The sequence below is a fragment of the Ascaphus truei genome, chromosome 18, assembly GCF_040206685.1.
Source record: "Ascaphus truei isolate aAscTru1 chromosome 18, aAscTru1.hap1, whole genome shotgun sequence".
NCBI lineage: Eukaryota > Metazoa > Chordata > Amphibia > Anura > Ascaphidae > Ascaphus > Ascaphus truei.
The window spans coordinates 15,903,130-15,921,906 of NC_134500.1; the positions used below are offsets into that span (position 1 = coordinate 15,903,130).

At 50.9% G+C, this 18,777-nt stretch overlaps 1 protein-coding gene across 1 annotated transcript in view; it reads right to left on the reverse strand.

The window, feature by feature from the left end:
* LYSMD2 (LysM domain containing 2) overlaps window positions 1-18,531 on the reverse strand; it is a 26,232-nt gene extending 7,701 nt beyond the window's left edge. Inside the window, exons 1-2 of the mRNA XM_075575682.1 lie at window positions 18,263-18,531; window positions 7,957-8,300 (exon numbers count right to left, since the gene is read on the reverse strand). Coding sequence (XP_075431797.1) covers window positions 7,957-8,300; window positions 18,263-18,481 — 563 coding nt within the window. The 5' untranslated portion in view covers window positions 18,482-18,531. The remainder of the gene's footprint in view (window positions 1-7,956; window positions 8,301-18,262) is intronic.
* Between the last annotated feature and the right edge of the window lie 246 nt (window positions 18,532-18,777).

Below are 18,777 nucleotides of genomic sequence, written 5' to 3' on the forward strand. Positions count from 1 at the left end.
GATACAAAAAAAGGAACAACAGGACAGTCACTCTTATACTCCCAGAAAGTGAATATATATATCATTTACGTGAATCACTATCCGTATTTGAAGTGTGTGTGTATATAAATATATATATACATACAAATGAGCATACAGTAATATTTCCATTTGCTATTTGCCTTGCTATGGAGGGTTTTTGTCACTTTTTTACTCACATAACTTCACATATACATACATATATAATATATAATATATATATATATATATATGCAGTGGAAGTGTATTGTGTGTATTTACCTACACACTCACTCCACATTTCAGTAACATACATATACATCTAAATAATATTCACATATACACGTTTGCTATAAATGGAATTATTACAATTTTTACATTATATACACGTGCAATGAATGGAATAAACACTGTAATAAGTTTGAAATCGCCTATCCGAGCTGCTATGCATGGCTGATCCCTTTTCTCCAGCTTCCTTGAATGTACTACTGTATGAGGAAGATCATGTGACCAGATGCTAGTGCACGTTTGGAGAGAGGGAGGGCAGTGCTGACATAGGGGTGTGCCTGGGTTTGTGACAGGACATGAAGGGGCAGTGCCTAAGCAAATGCTTGTTAAAATAGAATACAAGAAAATTGGTCTTTCAAAGTTGTTTTTTTAAAAACCGAAAATGCTAAAAGTATTTTTTCTTACTACAGAACTGATTTATTAAAAAAAACACACATGCAGGATATAGACTGAACTGCAGCTTTAAAAGAACCTTTGTGTCAAAGGAAAATGTCATATTGAACTTGCACTTCCACATACTGTGTGCACTTCCTCCCGCTGCTACTAAACAATTCCTCTCAATGTTGACATTTAGGGGTATATTTAATAAGCCGTTTAGAGCCATGCAGCACCGTGCGGCCTATCCAAGTGAATGTGCTATAATGGGACACGTGGTGTAGCAACGCTTGGTAAATATGGCCCTATTTTAAAACAAACTATTACCACCTTTCAAGAAAACATGCATTTGTGACAGTTTAGGTTAACTATGGAAATGCTGCATTTACGAAATGGACCGATGTCCTTTTCTAAAATAACGCCATCAGCTTTCTGCCAGTAGGTACCGTAACTGCAGTTTGGAAGCTTCTGTCAAAACAGCCATTTTAAATCCCCGGAATTGCCAGGAAATAAATACAGAGCCTCTTACAAAAAAAAAAAAAACAACACACACAAACAATGGAAAATCGCTGCTTTAAAATCCATTTACAAAAAAGGAACATTGTCAGACTAACGCAGAAGGAGACAAGGTCAAGGAGCAACAAACTGGTGATACAACACACGTGGAATAGACCTGATCATGACTGTTGATCTAGCTCAGGAGAGGGCCAACTCAAGTTCAAGGGCTATCAACAGGTCAGATTTTAAAGATATCCGTGCTTCAGCACAGGAAGCGCAGTGATCACCTGATTGAGCCACCTGTGCTGAAGCTGGGATATCCTGAAAACCTGACCAGTTGGTGGCCCTTGAGAACTGGAGTTGGCCAACCCTGATCTAGATGTATTAATGTCAGTCCCTAAACAGTGGTACAGTATATACACAAAAATCCTTTAAGGATACCTCGCCCTCCGTTTCAAGAAATACAGACCCCAAAATGTACAGACACTTCTGGGGAAATATAAATGGCTTTTGTAGGGAAGGGAATGGCTCTTTCAAGTATACGTTAATGATGATCACACACTTAAATATAACAATCTTAAGCCAGGCTCTTATATATTTACACCAAGTGTTTCCTATGTGCTTATTCAGAAAAGGCTACAGAGAGAAGAAAGAAAAAAGTTTCAAATAGAAAAAATGAAGGCAAATAAAAAAAGTAGAAATCAGCAATATTATACCCAAATAGCAACGAAAGAAACTGTAAATATCAGGCCCGGCTGCAATTTCTTCACAGTTCCTACAATGTTGATTTTTCAATAGCTTAATAAACAGTCAAGTTCTCACAATCTCGTCTCATCTGGAAGCACAAATCCTTTACAAATGAGTTTATTGTTCTAGCGATTATTTCTGGATAAGAAATACGGGTGTTTTTAAAGTGATTTTCCACTTAATAATTATATAAAAAAAAAAAAAATAGTTCAGAGAATCCACAAAGCTGACTTTTTACCTTTCACCTTAAATTCTTTTATGGTGTTGGTTATATTTTTTTATTAGTAATCGTTGCTTTAGCGCAGCACACAATGGAAAGTCAATCTTTTAGCCTACGAACTTGAAAACCTTTTCAAATACTAAAAAAAACAAAAAAAACGTACGTACGTACGTACGTACGTACATACATATGTACATACATACATACATACATACATACATACATACATACATGTGTGGAGGGGAGGCTTCCAACAAGGACTAACCAATGCAGAGTTTAATTATCCCCATTTTGCAGACCACCGCTCTGGTGAGCTTCAACACATCTGACAGTAAAGGGATTAGATAAACCCCAATGTACTATTTGACAAAACATTCCTTGTCAGGTTTGCAACTTCCAGAACAAATATATTACATTGACGACCGTGCCAGGATGTGTTAGTCAAACACAAGACTAATTAGTTCACTATAGACAGATTGTGGACTTGTTATGGTTTGACAAATGTGATTACACCAGTGTTTACAGACATTTACTTAAGGGTGTTAGATGTGCTTATACTTTTCAGAATAGCCATATTGACTTAGTGTGCTACATTAGAATCTAAAATACATTGCAAGTTCTATTACTCAGTGATACAGACCACAGTTATATTTTCGCCAAGTCAGCACTATTCAGTCTATATCTCTACTGTTCTAACATACCTGGGCGCTCGGGAGACGGATGCGTATTCATTAAATGCCTTATACATTATATATTGCTGTTACAGGAAATTACATTATTCTGGGGGTGTAATTTTTGCCTTAAAATGATCAGCAACACCTCATATTTGAGACAAAAACTTAAACACGTGTTAAGTCTGCCATGCTGGTTGTGTGTGATCACCCCAAATCATTATTACTCATGGAAATACCTAGTCCTCCCCAAAAGCAGGACTCCAGTCCTCAAGGGCCACCAGGTCATAAGGATATCCCAGCTTCAGCACAGTCATTGATTGAGCCACTTGTGCTGAAGCAGGGATATCCTTAAAACCTGACCTGTTGGTGACCCGAAGACTTAGAGTTGGCCACTCCTGGTCTAGAGGGTACTAAGGGGGGTTATTTACTAAGGCCTGTTGTGGGATAACAACAGACAGCGTTAACCGCTATTGACTTGAATGGCAGTTAACGCTGTACTGGGTGTGTTACCCCCTACCCTCCCCCACCCCAACAGAGCCTAGTGAATAATCCTCCATGAGAAATAGTTGTGCGCAGTGTGGATTGGCGCTATTCCCAAGGGGAGGTTACTGACAGATTGAATTTGTGTGGCTGCGTTCCATATACTCGAGCACAATTTCCCAAACATCCAAGCACACTTAGGCACGTTCTATGGTGCCGGGCGCGTGCTACGCCGTGTGTGCGGATTTTTAGTTGCTAACGTCAATCAGCCTTTCTATACAAGGGCCGCGCACACGCGGCAGGGAGAGGGGAGCCGACAGACAGCGGCGAAGATGAGGAAAATCATCTTTTCTCGACGCTGCCTGCGCTCAAATGCACGTGTGTGTATGTGTGAATGCGTGGATATGTGTTTGTATGCATGTGTGTGTATGCGTGAATGCGTGGATATGTGTTTTTATGCATGTGTGTGTGTATGCATGGATCTGTGTGTGTGTGTGTGTGTGTGTGTATGCATGGATGGGTGTGTGTGTATGCATGGATGGGTGCGTGTGTATGCATGGATGGGTGCGTGTGTGTATGCATGGATGGGTGTGTTTGTATGCATGGATGGGTGTGTTTGTATGCATGGATGGGTGCGTGTGTATGCATGGATGGGTGCGTGTGTATGCATGGATGGGTGCGTTTGTATGCATGGATGGGCGTGTTTGTATGCATGGATGGGCGTGTTTGTATGCATGGATGGGCGTGTTTGTATGCATGGATGGGTGTGTTTGTATGCATGGATGGGTGTGTTTGTATGCATGGATGGGTGTGTTTGTATGCATGGATGGGTGTGTTTGTATGCATGGATGGGTGTGTTTGTATGCATGGATGGGTGTGTTTGTATGCATGGATGGGTGTGTTTGTATGCATGGATGGGTGTGTTTGTATGCATGGATGGGTGTGTTTGTATGCATGGATGGGTGTGTTTGTATGCATGGATGGGTGTGTTTGTATGCGTGTGTGTGCGTGTTTGTATGCGTGTGTGCGTGTTTGTATGCATGGATGGGTGTGTGTGTCAAGGATTGCAAAACAAAAAAAAATATTTATTAAACTTTTTTTTTCCTTTAAAAAAAAAAAAAAAAAATCTTATTTAGGACTTACTTTCACTCACACAGCGCACACACAGCACTATATACAGGAAAAGCATGCGGCATGTGCACGCGCGTTTGCATAGGAACGCACGGCCGCATGCTGTATATAATAGCCCTTAGACATGCCATGGAAGCAACTAATAAGATTGAGATAGCAAACAATATCAGCTTGATCAAATACACGTTGCATGTAAAAGAATTATAATTCATGTAAATACACTGAATAAAAAGAAGGTGATCATTCAAAAATGACCCAATAGTAGGGTAAGAACACCCTTGAGGCATCCACATCCATTCAAGAGAGTAGACGTTAAAGCAGTTGTAACTGCACGTTATAACACTCCTCATTACATAAGAGGACAAAAGCAATGAGAGACATTATTGAACAGAACCTTAAACAGGAGACTATTCATCTTCTAAAAGTTATATCTGTTCTTCAAGCACTTACATTTGTAGAGACGGCAGGCTATGTTATTCATCACAAAGCAGCTACAAGGACGTCAATCATAACGTTCCGTCTTAGAAAAATTATTTGTCATTAAGCAACATAACGTCCCCAGTTCTGTAAACCGAACACATACGATTCCTCCTCTTAGCTGTTCTTACTGTATTGTAGCCACTGCATTGCATTGGCAATGATGTGCAAGTGGCTTGGGCCCTGCAATATTCCTTACACAACCATCTCAAGCTTAAGATATTAGAGGGCGTTTCACATTATACAATTCTATGTAATTAAAGAATTGAAATGCAGGTCCACATCAATACATCTGAAGCACAAAAAAGAAAAATAAGCTGGCAGCTAATGAAATGTCGATACTAAACGACTGCCGATCTTGCACAAGATGCTTTATTCTATAGAAAACTGGAATATTTTGCAGCTTTCAGAAAAACTTTAGGCGTTACAAGACACTGTATGAGTTAGAACAGGGGTGGCCAACTCCAGTCCTCAAGGGCCACCAACAGGTCAGGTTGAGGATATCCCTGCTTCAGCACAGGAGGCTCAATCAGTAGCTCAGTCTTCGACTGAGTTAGAATGAAGTTTAATAAAAAACAAAAAAGAAAAAAATCTAGGTTAATTTCTTGACAGCTGAATGAGGATGGATTTCAGAAGGCACAAATAATTTGCATAGCGAAGCTGCAGCTGGAGATTCAGCGCTCAATTCACAATAGGGGAAAACCAAACAGATGAGTACATCAGATTCTGACAGGTAGCGGAAGGAATTATATAACGAGGCAGGAAGCCAAAAACCCAACAGGAACGGAAACAGCAGATCAAGAGATGTTCAGAACAAGACTTTAGATTTTAAATCTGCCATCTACGCACCGCGATATTTTATTTGACATTATTTTAACGGCGCGGGAGGGGGGTCCCGGAGCAGAACCACTGCCGTCTTAACAACAAGCTCCTCTAGGTTCAGGAGATCACCCACTTGTCATTCCAACATTTTTTTGGGGCCCTTATGGACCACAAACAAGGATTTTCGACTATGATCGGATTGGCTCAAAGAAAGGATCTGGCCACAGGGCAAATTCCCTCTTTTTAAAGAATTACATTTTTCTGTACCATTGGTGTATCCAGGTGCAGATATGCCACAATCCTATGTTATCAGATGCTGGTGCAGTCCACCCCCCCCCAAAAAAGGGAGGTTCAAAAACAGGACATGTTTTAAAAGGCAGGGGTGCTCAACTCCAGTTCTCAACCTCCAACAGGTCAGGTTTTCAGGATATCCCTGCTTCAGCACAGGTGGCTCAATCAGAGCCAATCTGATTGACTCATCTGTGCTAAAACTGGGATATCCTGAAAACCTGACCTGTTTGGTGGGTGTGGGGGGGGGTGCGCCCGAGGACTGGAGTTGAGCACCCCGGTTTTAAGGGACCATTATATATCATACACATAATTGACAACTTCCGGAATGCAGCGCGTTGTGTTTGGTTCAGTCTCCAGACACAGTGGTTGAGCGTCCCAGAATCGCAGGCCGGCTGGGAAGCAGTGACGTTTTGTATACGTCCCACTCCAATTTCATTCCCACAAGCCGACCTTGAAAGATATATTAGCACCGCACCGTGCGCTGAGGCAGAGGGAGGAGGCATAAGTACTGAGCATCCTGAGAACAATGTGAATGGAGAATGAACGATAGGAAACCGCATTTAAAGAAAAGGAGGAGTTCTTATAAAAAAAAAAAAAAGGTCCCACTCGGGAATCTCAAATCAGAAAAATGTAACAAGCGGGGCTTGGAAATCCTTGTTGAAATACATTTGCAGTAAATCCTTATTTAAATAAACGAAGCAGTATTGGACAAAATGAAGCGTAGGCTGGGGTCACCGGGCGCTCTGAGATTTACAGCGCTCTGACTAAGCAGCGATCTACTCTGCATGGGGATCAGCAAGATGGCGTCCAGACCTCAAACTGAGCCGTTTATCTGGTACCAGTATCACTCCCCCATCCGCCTCGTTATCAGAGGGGAGTACAACACTCCAGGGATGGGAGATTTCCTGCACCACATGGGTAAGGTGTTCACTGTGGCTTTGGGATATAGAGGTCTGGAAACCACAGTGGACACCCTACCCATGAGGTGCTTCAAAATCGCCCCCCAGAGGGCTCTATTTTTCCCCATTTTCAAAATAGATGAGGAGATGCGATTCTTGTTCTTTTGGGTACAATGTAAAAAGTAGGTATACAGCAATTAAAGCAATGCTCCATCTCCAGGAAAACATGCTATGCCGAGGGAAAAAATATTTTTTTTTTTTTTTTATTATGGGAGCACAATTTAATCCGCCCCTGTGATTTAGCAGTGCAATGCATTATGGGCCTCTTTACTCACAGATAAAAGTGGTCTGTGTACAACACAGGCCAGGCTATATCCCATTGTAGATGCCCTTTCAGCAAATGTTCTGGCTAATGGATAAATGCATTAAAAAGGTTCGTACTGAGCGACTCAGTATTAGATTGGATGTATAAAAATGCTTAATACAGGAGACAGGGTGGAGAAAAATCTTATTGTCGTACTACAATGAAAAAAAAAAAAAAAAACAGTCCTATAAAATAGAAACCTTTCCTTGACCCGTTCTCTGTCCTTTATAATATAATTGGTATTTCTATATATTATGCTTGTACTAATATACTTAAATTCAGCAAACAAAACAAAAAAAACCACAGTAACCAAAAATGTGCCCCCTTTTTCCATTAGGAGTAACAAGTACCTCTCGTCCCGTACTTTGCGTAATTTTATAAACAACTGTGGAGAAGAAATAGGGTCATAGGGTCAAGTCACTCCAAATGGTTTAGATGCGATGACTTCATTATGTGGTTGCATAAGAAGCAAACTAACAAAACTATAAGACCTGCATGCTCAGCTTTACATCGCTCCCTTCCCACCTTGGATCGAGACAGCTTTACATAGTCACATGCAACATATACTGTTCACGTTGGGCAAAGAAAAGTTTCGCTGTTTTCCGAAGCAGGGTGTCCTTTTTTTTTTCCTCATGATATTGGCGTTTCAAGAAAGGCTAAGCCAAGGCATTCATATCACTTCATTCAAGTTACCTGAGGTCATCTTCTTCTTTTAGTCTCTTGGCTGCCTGCGTAGACCTCTTAATCTGCAAGTCCAGTCTATGTAGGAAGTCTTTGGCAGACAGCTCTTCGTCAGGCCTAACAACTGGGCGGTTCGTTTCTGGAGAGCTGGGAGAAGAGCCGCTATCTGCCTGGGCAGCTGCCGGTTCTTCAGCCTGAGAAGTGCAACTATCGAGAAAGTCGTCATCTGGAGAGTCAAACAAGTCCAGTCCGTTAAAAAGGGAAGTCTTCTCTGACATAACCGGAATATTCAGTGACTTCCGCAGAAAGATACAATCAGTAGAAAATAATTTGTTGGCCCTTTTAATCTGTTCCATCTAGAAATTAAGATTAAAAAAAAAATTAGATATCAATACTTTGACTAGCATATAAAATATATGAGACATCAAGGATAGCTGTAGTCAATTATTTGTATTAAAATCAGCAACAACCAATTTTTAGAAAGAGAGGAGACATTATCAAAATATTTAACAGTAAACCATCTAAAATACAACCATTATTATGGCCCTAGTCTACTGTCAAATGTACTATGTCTTTTGTATTTTCAATAACGGCATTAAAAAAAAAAAAACACAAAAGAACTTTGCATTCCGGATTCAGCACACACAAGAAACATTTATTATCCAAAGATATTACTTACATTCAGGAACAGCCGATAAATGGCAGTTACGTCAAATAAGTTCTTTTCAAATATATTGCATGCAAATTAATTTTTTTTTCTGGTGGAAACCATCCGTCTGATCTTTTCCCCTTCTGATATAATCCCGGCTACCTTTTCCTGGCTAAACCTGACCGGAGTTATCCGGAGAATATTCCTTACACAGTCCTTCCTACTCCTAACATTATGACCGAATATGGTACTGCCATGTGTCTAACATGATGTCATACCTCCTTATGTACATATAAAAGGAACTGCCCCAGTTAATATCAGATTTGACTGCATCAGCTTTATCAACAGTTGTCAGTAGCAACTAAATACCAGTAGTTGGCCCTTCTTCAGACATCCCAAAACAGCTGTAATCCCATTAAGACTAACCTTTATGTCTGGATTTAAAATTGCCTCCTATGTAACCACAGCTATAGGGAAGATTCTTTGCCTGTCAGAAAAATTCATGTTTGGCACCTGTTCCCATATTTCCAAGCAAACCTAGTGACTTCACTTACAAAATAATAAATATGAATGGTAATCTTACCCCCACAAAAGGCATAATTCAAGAGCTATATGGTAAGCAAGCCTTATCTATGGGGGACAAGTAACTGGCAGGGATAGAGGAAAATGGCCACCAACCTCTTCTGAAGCATAGGCCAAATCTCAATAGTCAATTGCGTTCTAGCATGGCAAGACAGAAGATAGGTCAGCTAAAAACAATAACCACACATGGGACATGCAGTGGTCTTTATATAAATGATATTGATGGGGTTACATAATGAATCAGAACCACAACAATACACTCCAGGCACTTTTGCTGCATCTAGTATGGGGTATGCAGTACAGATCCTATCTGCTTCACTGGTGCTATTATAAACAGAACAAAAGCACAATGAGAGAACAGGATTTGTGCCAAGATCTGAACAGGATGCTTCTTACCCATTAATTATGTTTAGGTCACTTCCCGCCCACGCACTCCATTGACCGAATGGCCTGTAACCACTTGCAATGAGAGTGACCCGAGTAATTGGCGCTCTCTGCCACAGCTGAGGTCAAGGGCAAAAAGAAACAGAGTTTACACATTTCTCTAGAGCAGGGTTTGGGGCCAACTCCAGTCCTCAAGAACCACCAACACGCCAGATATTAGGAATATCCCTGCTTCAGCGCAGGTGGCTCAATCATTCCGACTGAGCCACCTGTGCTGAAGCAGGGATATCTTTAAAACATGACCTGTTGGGGGCCCTTGAGGACTGGAGTTGGCCGCCCCTGTTCTAGAGATCACATGGAGCTGGCAGGTTAACATCTTCTTCCCCACAGGCTTATTCCTTTGCATAACCATTTATGGTAAGAAAGCATTTTCAAAGGGACCATCCAGTCCCACTGGTGCATCATGTTACGCGCGCTACTAGACAAGCATCTATCTCTTGGCATGAAATAAAATCCAATTGCTACGATTAACAATATATGAGACATTCTTAACAACTAGTTTCAGAGGACAAACTGCTCTAGCACAACTGTAAACCGTCTCTAACACAGCCTGCATCCGTCATCAGAATTAACCATTTGCCAGGTAGGGGTATCTCTTGAAATTAATTTAAATTAAATATATAGTCTCCCTCGGGTTATATATACATAAATATACATACATACATACTTAAAATAAGTTATGGAGGTGAAAAAGGTCACAAAAAAACCTCCACCGTTGGCATATAGCAAATAAAAAGATCACCTGTGAGCACATTCACATGTCTTAGACAGGTCTGCAACCCTGTCTTTCCCCATTATCACCTAGCATACAGTGCTTACACTGCGGCAAGGGATTATGCGAAATGACATGCAAATGTGCACACCGTGTCACCTTTTGCCTGAAATCCATTTGTACATGGAACCCTTATGAGATAATGCTCGCTGTTCACACGGCTTTTAAGCACAGCATGCGACACGGTGTGCTCATTACCCAGAATCCCTTGCCGTAATGGAAGCACTGTATGCTAGGTGATAGTGGTGAAAGGCAGGGTTATAGACCTGTCTAGGACGTGAATGTGCTCACAAGTGATATTTTTATTTGAGATAGATATAATCAACAACACTGCCCTCTCTTTACTTCACTAGCAAGAACCACTCATTTCTCACAGAGCTATTCAATTTGTACAGACAATAAAACCCAAGCTGAAGTTTTTATCCCCCCCCCCCCCTTTAATATGTGATCAATATAATCCCCACAATGAGTAATAGCTAAATTGCTGATCGATCGGCGAAGATTCGGCTTGGGGGTTCACTAAATAGCTATCAGTGCAACAGAAGAGGACAAAAGACGCAAAGTTATGTGGGGAAGATCATGTGACCAGGCAGTCACTAGATACTAGATGGTGTCGGAGTGAGTACGTGATTAACAAGTGCGGACGCAAATGAAGGGGAATTCCTGTTGAGCGCGGGGACGACAATACTCAGGTTACACATTCACTCACCTGGACCTAGGTGCTAGTATAAACAAACGAGGGGTTCAGTCACTTTAGCAACTCAGTGACTTCATTTATTCACATAGGGGCAGAAACAAAACATGCTGGGGGCGGAATGGAACGTTTCGCCGCGGCCAAAACGCTGCTCGCGTTCCGCTGCCGGGACACCACCGCAGGACACGAGCCAACAAGCCAAGCCTGCCACTCCGACAACTGCATGTTTATATATCCCGTGGGGGACAGCTACACCCCTTAGGCAGGCCGCTCCAATGCGCCCTTCAAATGTCCGCGTCGGAGCGGCCTGTCCAGGCAGTGTAGCGGTCCTGCGCGGGACATTTCAACATGTAGTTGTCGGGAGCGGCAGACCTGGCTTGTCACGTCAGGCACGAGGCGGGGCAGTGGTCGAGCGCATATCACGGCGAAGTGTCAAGCGCTGATGTCCCTGTGGTGAAGTGTCGGCAAGATTTTGGTCGTGGCGAAACGTCCTAGGCCGTGCTGGTAATGGCGTAACTAGTTGAACGAGGCTCCTCCATGCTAACTAGTTACACAATCCCCCAGGGTGCTTGGTGTTCATCAATATATGAATGCACAGAGTTGTTCCAGTGGCATAACCCCGTTTTTGTGGCCACCTTACTTTGCTGCTTCCCACACTGGCCGTCGACAGGTTGCCCTAAACAGCCCCACACAGGAAGCTGGAATGAGAGCCACACTCCCTACCCTCATATACCAGCAGCCTGCGAGTGTGTGCGAACAGTATCCACATTCCTGAAGTAGGTGGCAGCATCTTCTATCCCGATTCTGTCTCTGCACCAAGCACTAACAAAACAAAACCCCCCAGTGATAAAACAGGAGACTTCAACATGCACGTGCCGTGCTGCTGTATGTGTGAGGTACACTGGAGAGACGTTATAGAATGGACACTTGACCCTATACTAGGATTACTTTTTTTTTTTATGCACTACATGACACACACACACACACACACACACACACACACACACACACACACACACACACACACACACACACACACACACACACACACACACACACACACACACACAGTGCTTTCACAAATATATAGTAGATGAAAAAGGTGATCCACAGCACTCCAATTGATCAAATTTAAGGGACCTTAATGGGGGGGGGCAATCCTGCACTGCAAGGGGGGGGGCAATACTGCACTGCAAAGGGGGGGGGGCATCCTGCACTGCAAGGGGGGGCATCCTGCACTGCAAGGGGGGGCATCCTGCACTGCAAGGGGGGGGCATCCTGCACTGCAAGGGGGGGGCATCCTGCACTGCAAGGGGGAGGGGCAATCCTGCACTGCAAGGGGGAGGGGCAATCCTGCACTGCAAGGGGGAGGGGCAATCCTGCACTGCAAGGGGGAGGGGCAATCCTGCACTGCAAGGGGGAGGGGCAATCCTGCACTGCAAGGGGGAGGGGCAATCCTGCACTGCAAGGGGGAGGGGCAATCCTGCACTGCAAGGGGGAGGGGCAATCCTGCACTGCAAGGGGGGGGGGCACGGAAAGGGGGGGGGCAATCCTGCACGGAAAGGGGGGGGCAATCCTGCACGGAAAGGGGGGGGGGCAATCCTGCACGGAAAGGGGGGGGGCAATCCTGCACGGAAAGGGGGGGGGCAATCCTGCAAGGAAAGGGGGGGGGCAATCCTGCACGGAAAGGGGGGGGGGCAATCCTGCACGGAAAGGGGGGGCAATCCTGCACTGCAAGGGGGGGGCAATCCTGCACTGCAAGGGGGGGCCAATCCTGCACTGCAAGGGGGGGGGCAATCCTGCACTGCAAGGGGGGGGCAATCCTGCACTGCAAGGGGGGGGGGCAATCCTGCACTGCAAGGGGGGGGGGCAATCCTGCACTGCAAGGGGGGGGGGGCAATCCTGCACTGCAAGGGGGGGGGCAATCCTGCACTGCAAGGGGGGGGGGCAATCCTGCACTGCAAGGGGGGGGGCAATCCTGCACTGCAAGGGGGGGGGGCAATCCTGCACTGCAAGGGGGGGGGGCAATCCTGCACTGCAAGGGGGGGGGCAATCCTGCACTGCAAGGGGGGGGGGCAATCCTGCACTGCAAGGGGGGGGGGGGCAATCCTGCACTGCAAGGGGGGGGCAATCCTGCACTGCAAGGGGGGGGCAATCCTGCACTGCAAGGGGGGGGCAATCCTGCACTGCAAGGGGGGGGCAATCCTGCACTGCAAGGGGGGACGGGGGGCAATCCTGCACTGCAAGGGGAGGGGGGCAATCTGCACTGCAAGGGGGAGGGGGGCAATCCTGCACTGCAAGGGGGAGGGGCAATCCTGCACTGCAAGGGGGAGGGCAATCCTGCACTGCAAGGGGGAGGGGGGCAATCCTGCACTGCAAGGGGGAGGGGGGCAATCCTGCACTGCAAGGGGGGGGGGAATCCTGCACTGCAAGGGGGGGGGCAATCCTGCACTGCAAGGGGGGGGGGGCAATCCTGCACTGCAAGGGGGGGGGGCAATCCTGCACTGCAAGGGGGGGGCAATCCTGCACTGCAAGGGGGGGGGGCAATCCTGCACTGCAAGGGGGGGGGGCAATCCTGCACTGCAAGGGGGGGGCCGGGGGGGGGCAATCCTGCACTGCAAGGGGGGGGGCAATCCTGCACTGCAAGGGGGGGGGGCAATCCTGCACTGCAAGGGGGGGGGCAATCCTGCACTGCAAGGGGGGGGGGCAATCCTGCACTGCAAGGGGGGGGCAATCCTGCACTGCAAGGGGGGGGCAATCCTGCACTGCAAGGGGGGGGCAATCCTGCACTGCAAGGGGGGGGCAATCCTGCACTGCAAGGGGGAGGGGGGCAATCCTGCACTGCAAGGGGGAGGGGGGCAATCCTGCACTGCAAGGGGGAGGGGGCAATCCTGCACTGCAAGGGGGAGGGGGGCAATCCTGCACTGCAAGGGGGAGGGGGGCAATCTGCACTGCAAGGGGGAGGGGGCAATCCTGCACTGCAAGGGGAGGGGGGCAATCCTGCACTGCAAGGGGAGGGGGGCAATCCTGCACTGCAAGGGGGAGGGGGGCAATCCTGCACTGCAAGGGGGAGGGGGGCAATCCTGCACTGCAAGGGGGAGGGGGGCAATCCTGCACTGCAAGGGGGAGGGGGGCAATCCTGCACTGCAAGGGGGAGGGGGGCAATCCTGCACTGCAAGGGGGAGGGGGGCAATCCTGCACTGCAAGGGGGAGGGGGGCAATCCTGCACTGCAAGGGGGAGGGGCAATCCTGCACTGCAAGGGGGAGGGGCAATCCTGCACTGCAAGGGGGAGGGGCAATCCTGCACTGCAAGGGGAGGGGCAATCCTGCACTGCAGGGGGAGGGGCAATCCTGCACTGCAAGGGGGAGGGGCAATCCTGCACTGCAAGGGGGAGGGGCAATCCTGCACTGCAAGGGGGAGGGGCAATCCTGCACTGCAAGGGGGAGGGGCAATCCTGCACTGCAAGGGGGAGGGCGCAATCCTGCACTGCAAGGGGGGGGGGCGCAATCCTGCACTGCAAGGGGGGGGGGGGCGCAATCCTGCACTGCAGGGGGGGGGCAATCCTGCACTGCAGGAGGGGGGGCAATCCTGCACTGCAGGGGGGGGGCAATCCTGCACTGCAGGGGGGGGGCAATCCTGCACTGCAGGGGGGGGGCAATCCTGCACTGCAGGGGGGGGGGCAATCCTGCACTGCAGGGGGGGGGCAATCCTGCACTGCAGGGGGGGGGGCAATCCTGCACTGCAGGGGGGGGGCATCCTGCACTGCAGGGGGGGGCAATCCTGCACTGCAGGGGGGGGGCAATCCTGCACTGCAGGGGGGGGGGCAATCCTGCACTGTAGGGGGGGGGCAATCCTGCACTGTAGGGGGGGGGCAATCCTGCACTGTAGGGGGGGGGCAATCCTGCACTGTAGGGGGGGGGCAATCCTGCACTGCAAGGGGGAGGGGCAATCCTGCACTGCAAGGGGGAGGGGCAATCCTGCACTGCAAGGGGGAGGGGCGCAATCCTGCACTGCAGGGGGGGGGCAATCCTGCACTGCAGGGGGGGGGCAATCCTGCACTGCAGGGGGGGGGGCAATCCTGCACTGCAGGGGGGGGGGCAATCCTGCACTGCAGGGGGGGGGGCAATCCTGCACTGCAGGGGGGGGGGCAATCCTGCACTGCAGGGGGGGGGGCAATCCTGCACTGCAGGGGGGGGGGGGCAATCCTGCACTGCAGGGGGGGGGGGCAATCCTGCACTGCAGGGGGGGGGGCAATCCTGCACTGCAGGGGGGGGGGCAATCCTGCACTGCAGGGGGGGGGGGCAATCCTGCACTGCAGGGGGGGGGGCAATCCTGCACTGCAGGGGGGGGGGCAATCCTGCACTGCAGGGGGGGGGCAATCCTGCACTGCAGGGGGGGGGGCAATCCTGCACTGCGGGGGGGGGGGCAATCCTGCACTGCAGGGGGGGGGCAATCCTGCACTGCAGGGGGGGGGGGGCAATCCTGCACTGCGGGGGGGGGGCAATCCTGCACTGCAGGGGGGGGGGGCAATCCTGCACTGCAGGGGGGGGGGGGCAATCCTGCACTGCAGGGGGGGGGGCAATCCTGCACTGCAGGGGGGGGGGGCAATCCTGCACTGCAGGGGGGGGGGGCAATCCTGCACTGCAGGGGGGGGGGCAATCCTGCACTGCAGGGGGGGGGGCAATCCTGCACTGCAGGGGGGGGGGCAATCCTGCACTGCAGGGGGGGGGGCAATCCTGCACTGCAGGGGGGGGGGCAATCCTGCACTGCAGGGGGGGGCAATCCTGCACTGCAGGGGGGGGCAATCCTGCACTGCAGGGGGGGGGGCAATCCTGCACTGCAGGGGGGGGCAATCCTGCACTGCAGGGGGGGCAATCCTGCACTGCAGGGGGGGCAATCCTGCACTGCAGGGGGGGGCAATCCTGCACTGCAGGGGGGGGGCAATCCTGCACTGCAGGGGGGGGGCAATCCTGCACTGCAGGGGGGGGGCAATCCTGCACTGCAGGGGGGGGGGCAATCCTGCACTGCAAGGGGGGGGGGGCAATCCTGCACTGCAAGGGGGGGGGGGCAATCCTGCACTGCAAGGGGGGGCAATCCTGCACTGCAAGGGGGGGCAATCCTGCACTGCAAGGGGGGGGCAATCCTGCACTGCAAGGGGGGGCAATCCTGCACTGCAAGGGGGGGGGCAATCCTGCACTGCAAGGGGGGGGCAATCCTGCACTGCAAGGGGGGGGCAATCCTGCACTGCAAGGGGGGGCAATCCTGCACTGCAAGGGGGGGGCAAGCCTGCACTGCAAGGGGGGGGCAAGCCTGCACTGCAAGGGGGGGGGCAAGCCTGCACTGCAAGGGGGGGGGCAAGCCTGCACTGCAAGGGGGGGGGCAAGCCTGCACTGCAAGGGGGGGGGCAAGCCTGCACTGCAAGGGGGGGGGCAAGCCTGCACTGCAAGGGGGGGGGCAAGCCTGCACTGCAAGGGGGGGGGCAAGCCTGCACTGCAAGGGGGGGGGCAAGCCTGCACTGCAAGGGGGGGGGCAAGCCTGCACTGCAAGGGGGGGGAAATCCTGCACTGCAAGGGGGGGGGAAATCCTGCACTGCAAGGGGGGGGCAATCCTGCACTGCTAGGGGGGGGGGGCAATCCTGCACTGCAGGGGGGAGGTGGGTGGACGGACGACAATCCTGCACTGCAAGGGGGAGGTGGGTGGACGGACGACAATCCTGCACTGCAAGAGGGAGGTGGGGGGACGACACAATCCTGCACTGCAAGGGGGAGGGGACACAATCCTGCACTGCAAGGGCGAGAAGGGGAGGCAATCCTGTACTGCAAGGGCGAGAAGGGGAGGCAATCCTGTACTGCAAGGGGGAGATGGGGGGCAATCCTGCACTGCAAGAGGGAGATGGGGGGGCAATCCTGCACTGCAAGGGGGAGATGGGGGGGGGGACAATCCTGCACTGCAAGGGGGAGATGGGGGGGGACAATCCTGCACTGCAAGGGGGAGATGGGGGGGGCAATCCTGCACTGCAAGGGGGAGATGGGGGGGCAATCCTGCACTATAAGGGGGAGATGGGGGGGCAATCATGCACTGCAAGGGGCAGATGGGGGGGGTGCAATCCTGCACTGCAAGGGGGAGATGGGGGGGTGCAATCCTGCACTGCAAGGGGGAGATGAGGGGGTGCAATCCTGCACTGCAAGGGGGAGATGGGGGGGGGCAATCCTGCACTGCAAGGGGGAGATGGGGGGGGGGGGGCAATCCTGCACTGCAAGGGGGAGATGGGGGGGGGCAATCCTGCACTGCAAGGGGGAGATGGGGGGGGGGCAATCCTGCACTGCAAGGGGGAGATGGGGGGTTCAATCCTGCACTGCAAGGGGGAGATGGGGGGGTGCAATCCTGCACTGCAAGGGGGAGATGGGGGGGTGCAATCCTGCACTGCAAGGGGGAGATGGGGGGGTGCAATCCTGCACTGCAAGGGGGAGACGGGGGGGGGGCAATCCTGCACTGCAAGGGGGAGATGGGGGGGGGCAATCCTGCACTGCAAGGGGAGATGGGGGGGGGGCAATCCTGCACTGCAAGGGGGAGATGGGGGGGGGTGCAATCCTGCACTGCAAGGGGTAGATGGGGGGGGTGCAATCCTGCACTGCAAGGGGGAGATGGGGGGGTGCAATCCTGCACTGCAAGGGGGAGATGGGGGGGTGCAATCCTGCACTGCAAGGGGGAGATGGGGGGGGGCAATCCTGCACTGCAAGGGGGAGATGGGGGGGGGGCAATCCTGCACTGCAAGGGGGAGATGGGGGGGGGGGCAATCCTGCACTGCAAGGGGGAGATGGGGGGGGCAATCCTGCACTGCAAGGGAGAGATTGGGGGGAGGGGCAATCCTGCACTGCAAGGGGGAGATGGGGGGGGGGACAATCCTGCACTGCAAGTGGGAGGTGGTGGAATCCTGCACCGCAGCCCTTTAAGGGGGCAGCAACCTGTCCTCCATCACCCTGCAATGGCTCGGTGGGGAGGGAGCATCCTGCCCTCTATACACGCTGCATTACAGGCCCCCTTTCCCTTCTCCTCCACCCCCGGCCTCTCCCCGCAGCCTCCCGCCTCTCCCCGCAGCCCTCGTCTCTCCCCGCAGCCCCCCGCCTCTCCCCGCAGCCCCCCGGCCTCTCCCCGCAGCCCCCGGCCTCTCCTTACCGTCACCCCGTATTTGAGCGCGATGCCTTGCAGGGTATCGCCGGGGTCAAGCCGGTGCTGGATGGGCCTCTCCGCCCAGGGAGCCGTCACCGCGGCCGTGCTGCCGTACGAGCGCGTCTTGGTCTGGGCCAGGCTCTGCCACAGCTCGGCCTCGCACTCCAGCGCGTATCCCGGCCTGTCTCCCCCCTCCCTGCCCGGCACCGGGGACAGCTCCGCCATGTTACCGGGGGCTGCTGCAATCCGCCGCCAGAGGGCGCTCGGTCTCCTCCCGGCGCAACCAATGGGGAGAGGGGTGGAGGGGTCAAGTCCTCTCTCGCACCCCCCTCTCCCCGGGCCCTTTGCATACAGTGGTAGTTGCCCAAATTTAACCCTATGCTGCCAGAGTCTGAGTTACAAAGTAGCAGTCATTGCGAAGCTTTCTCTTTGCATGCTCTTTTACTTTTTTATGAAGTCTAAGATATGTCTCCTGCCCCTTTCTATTATTATATAATAATAATTATTATAATAGCTGATAA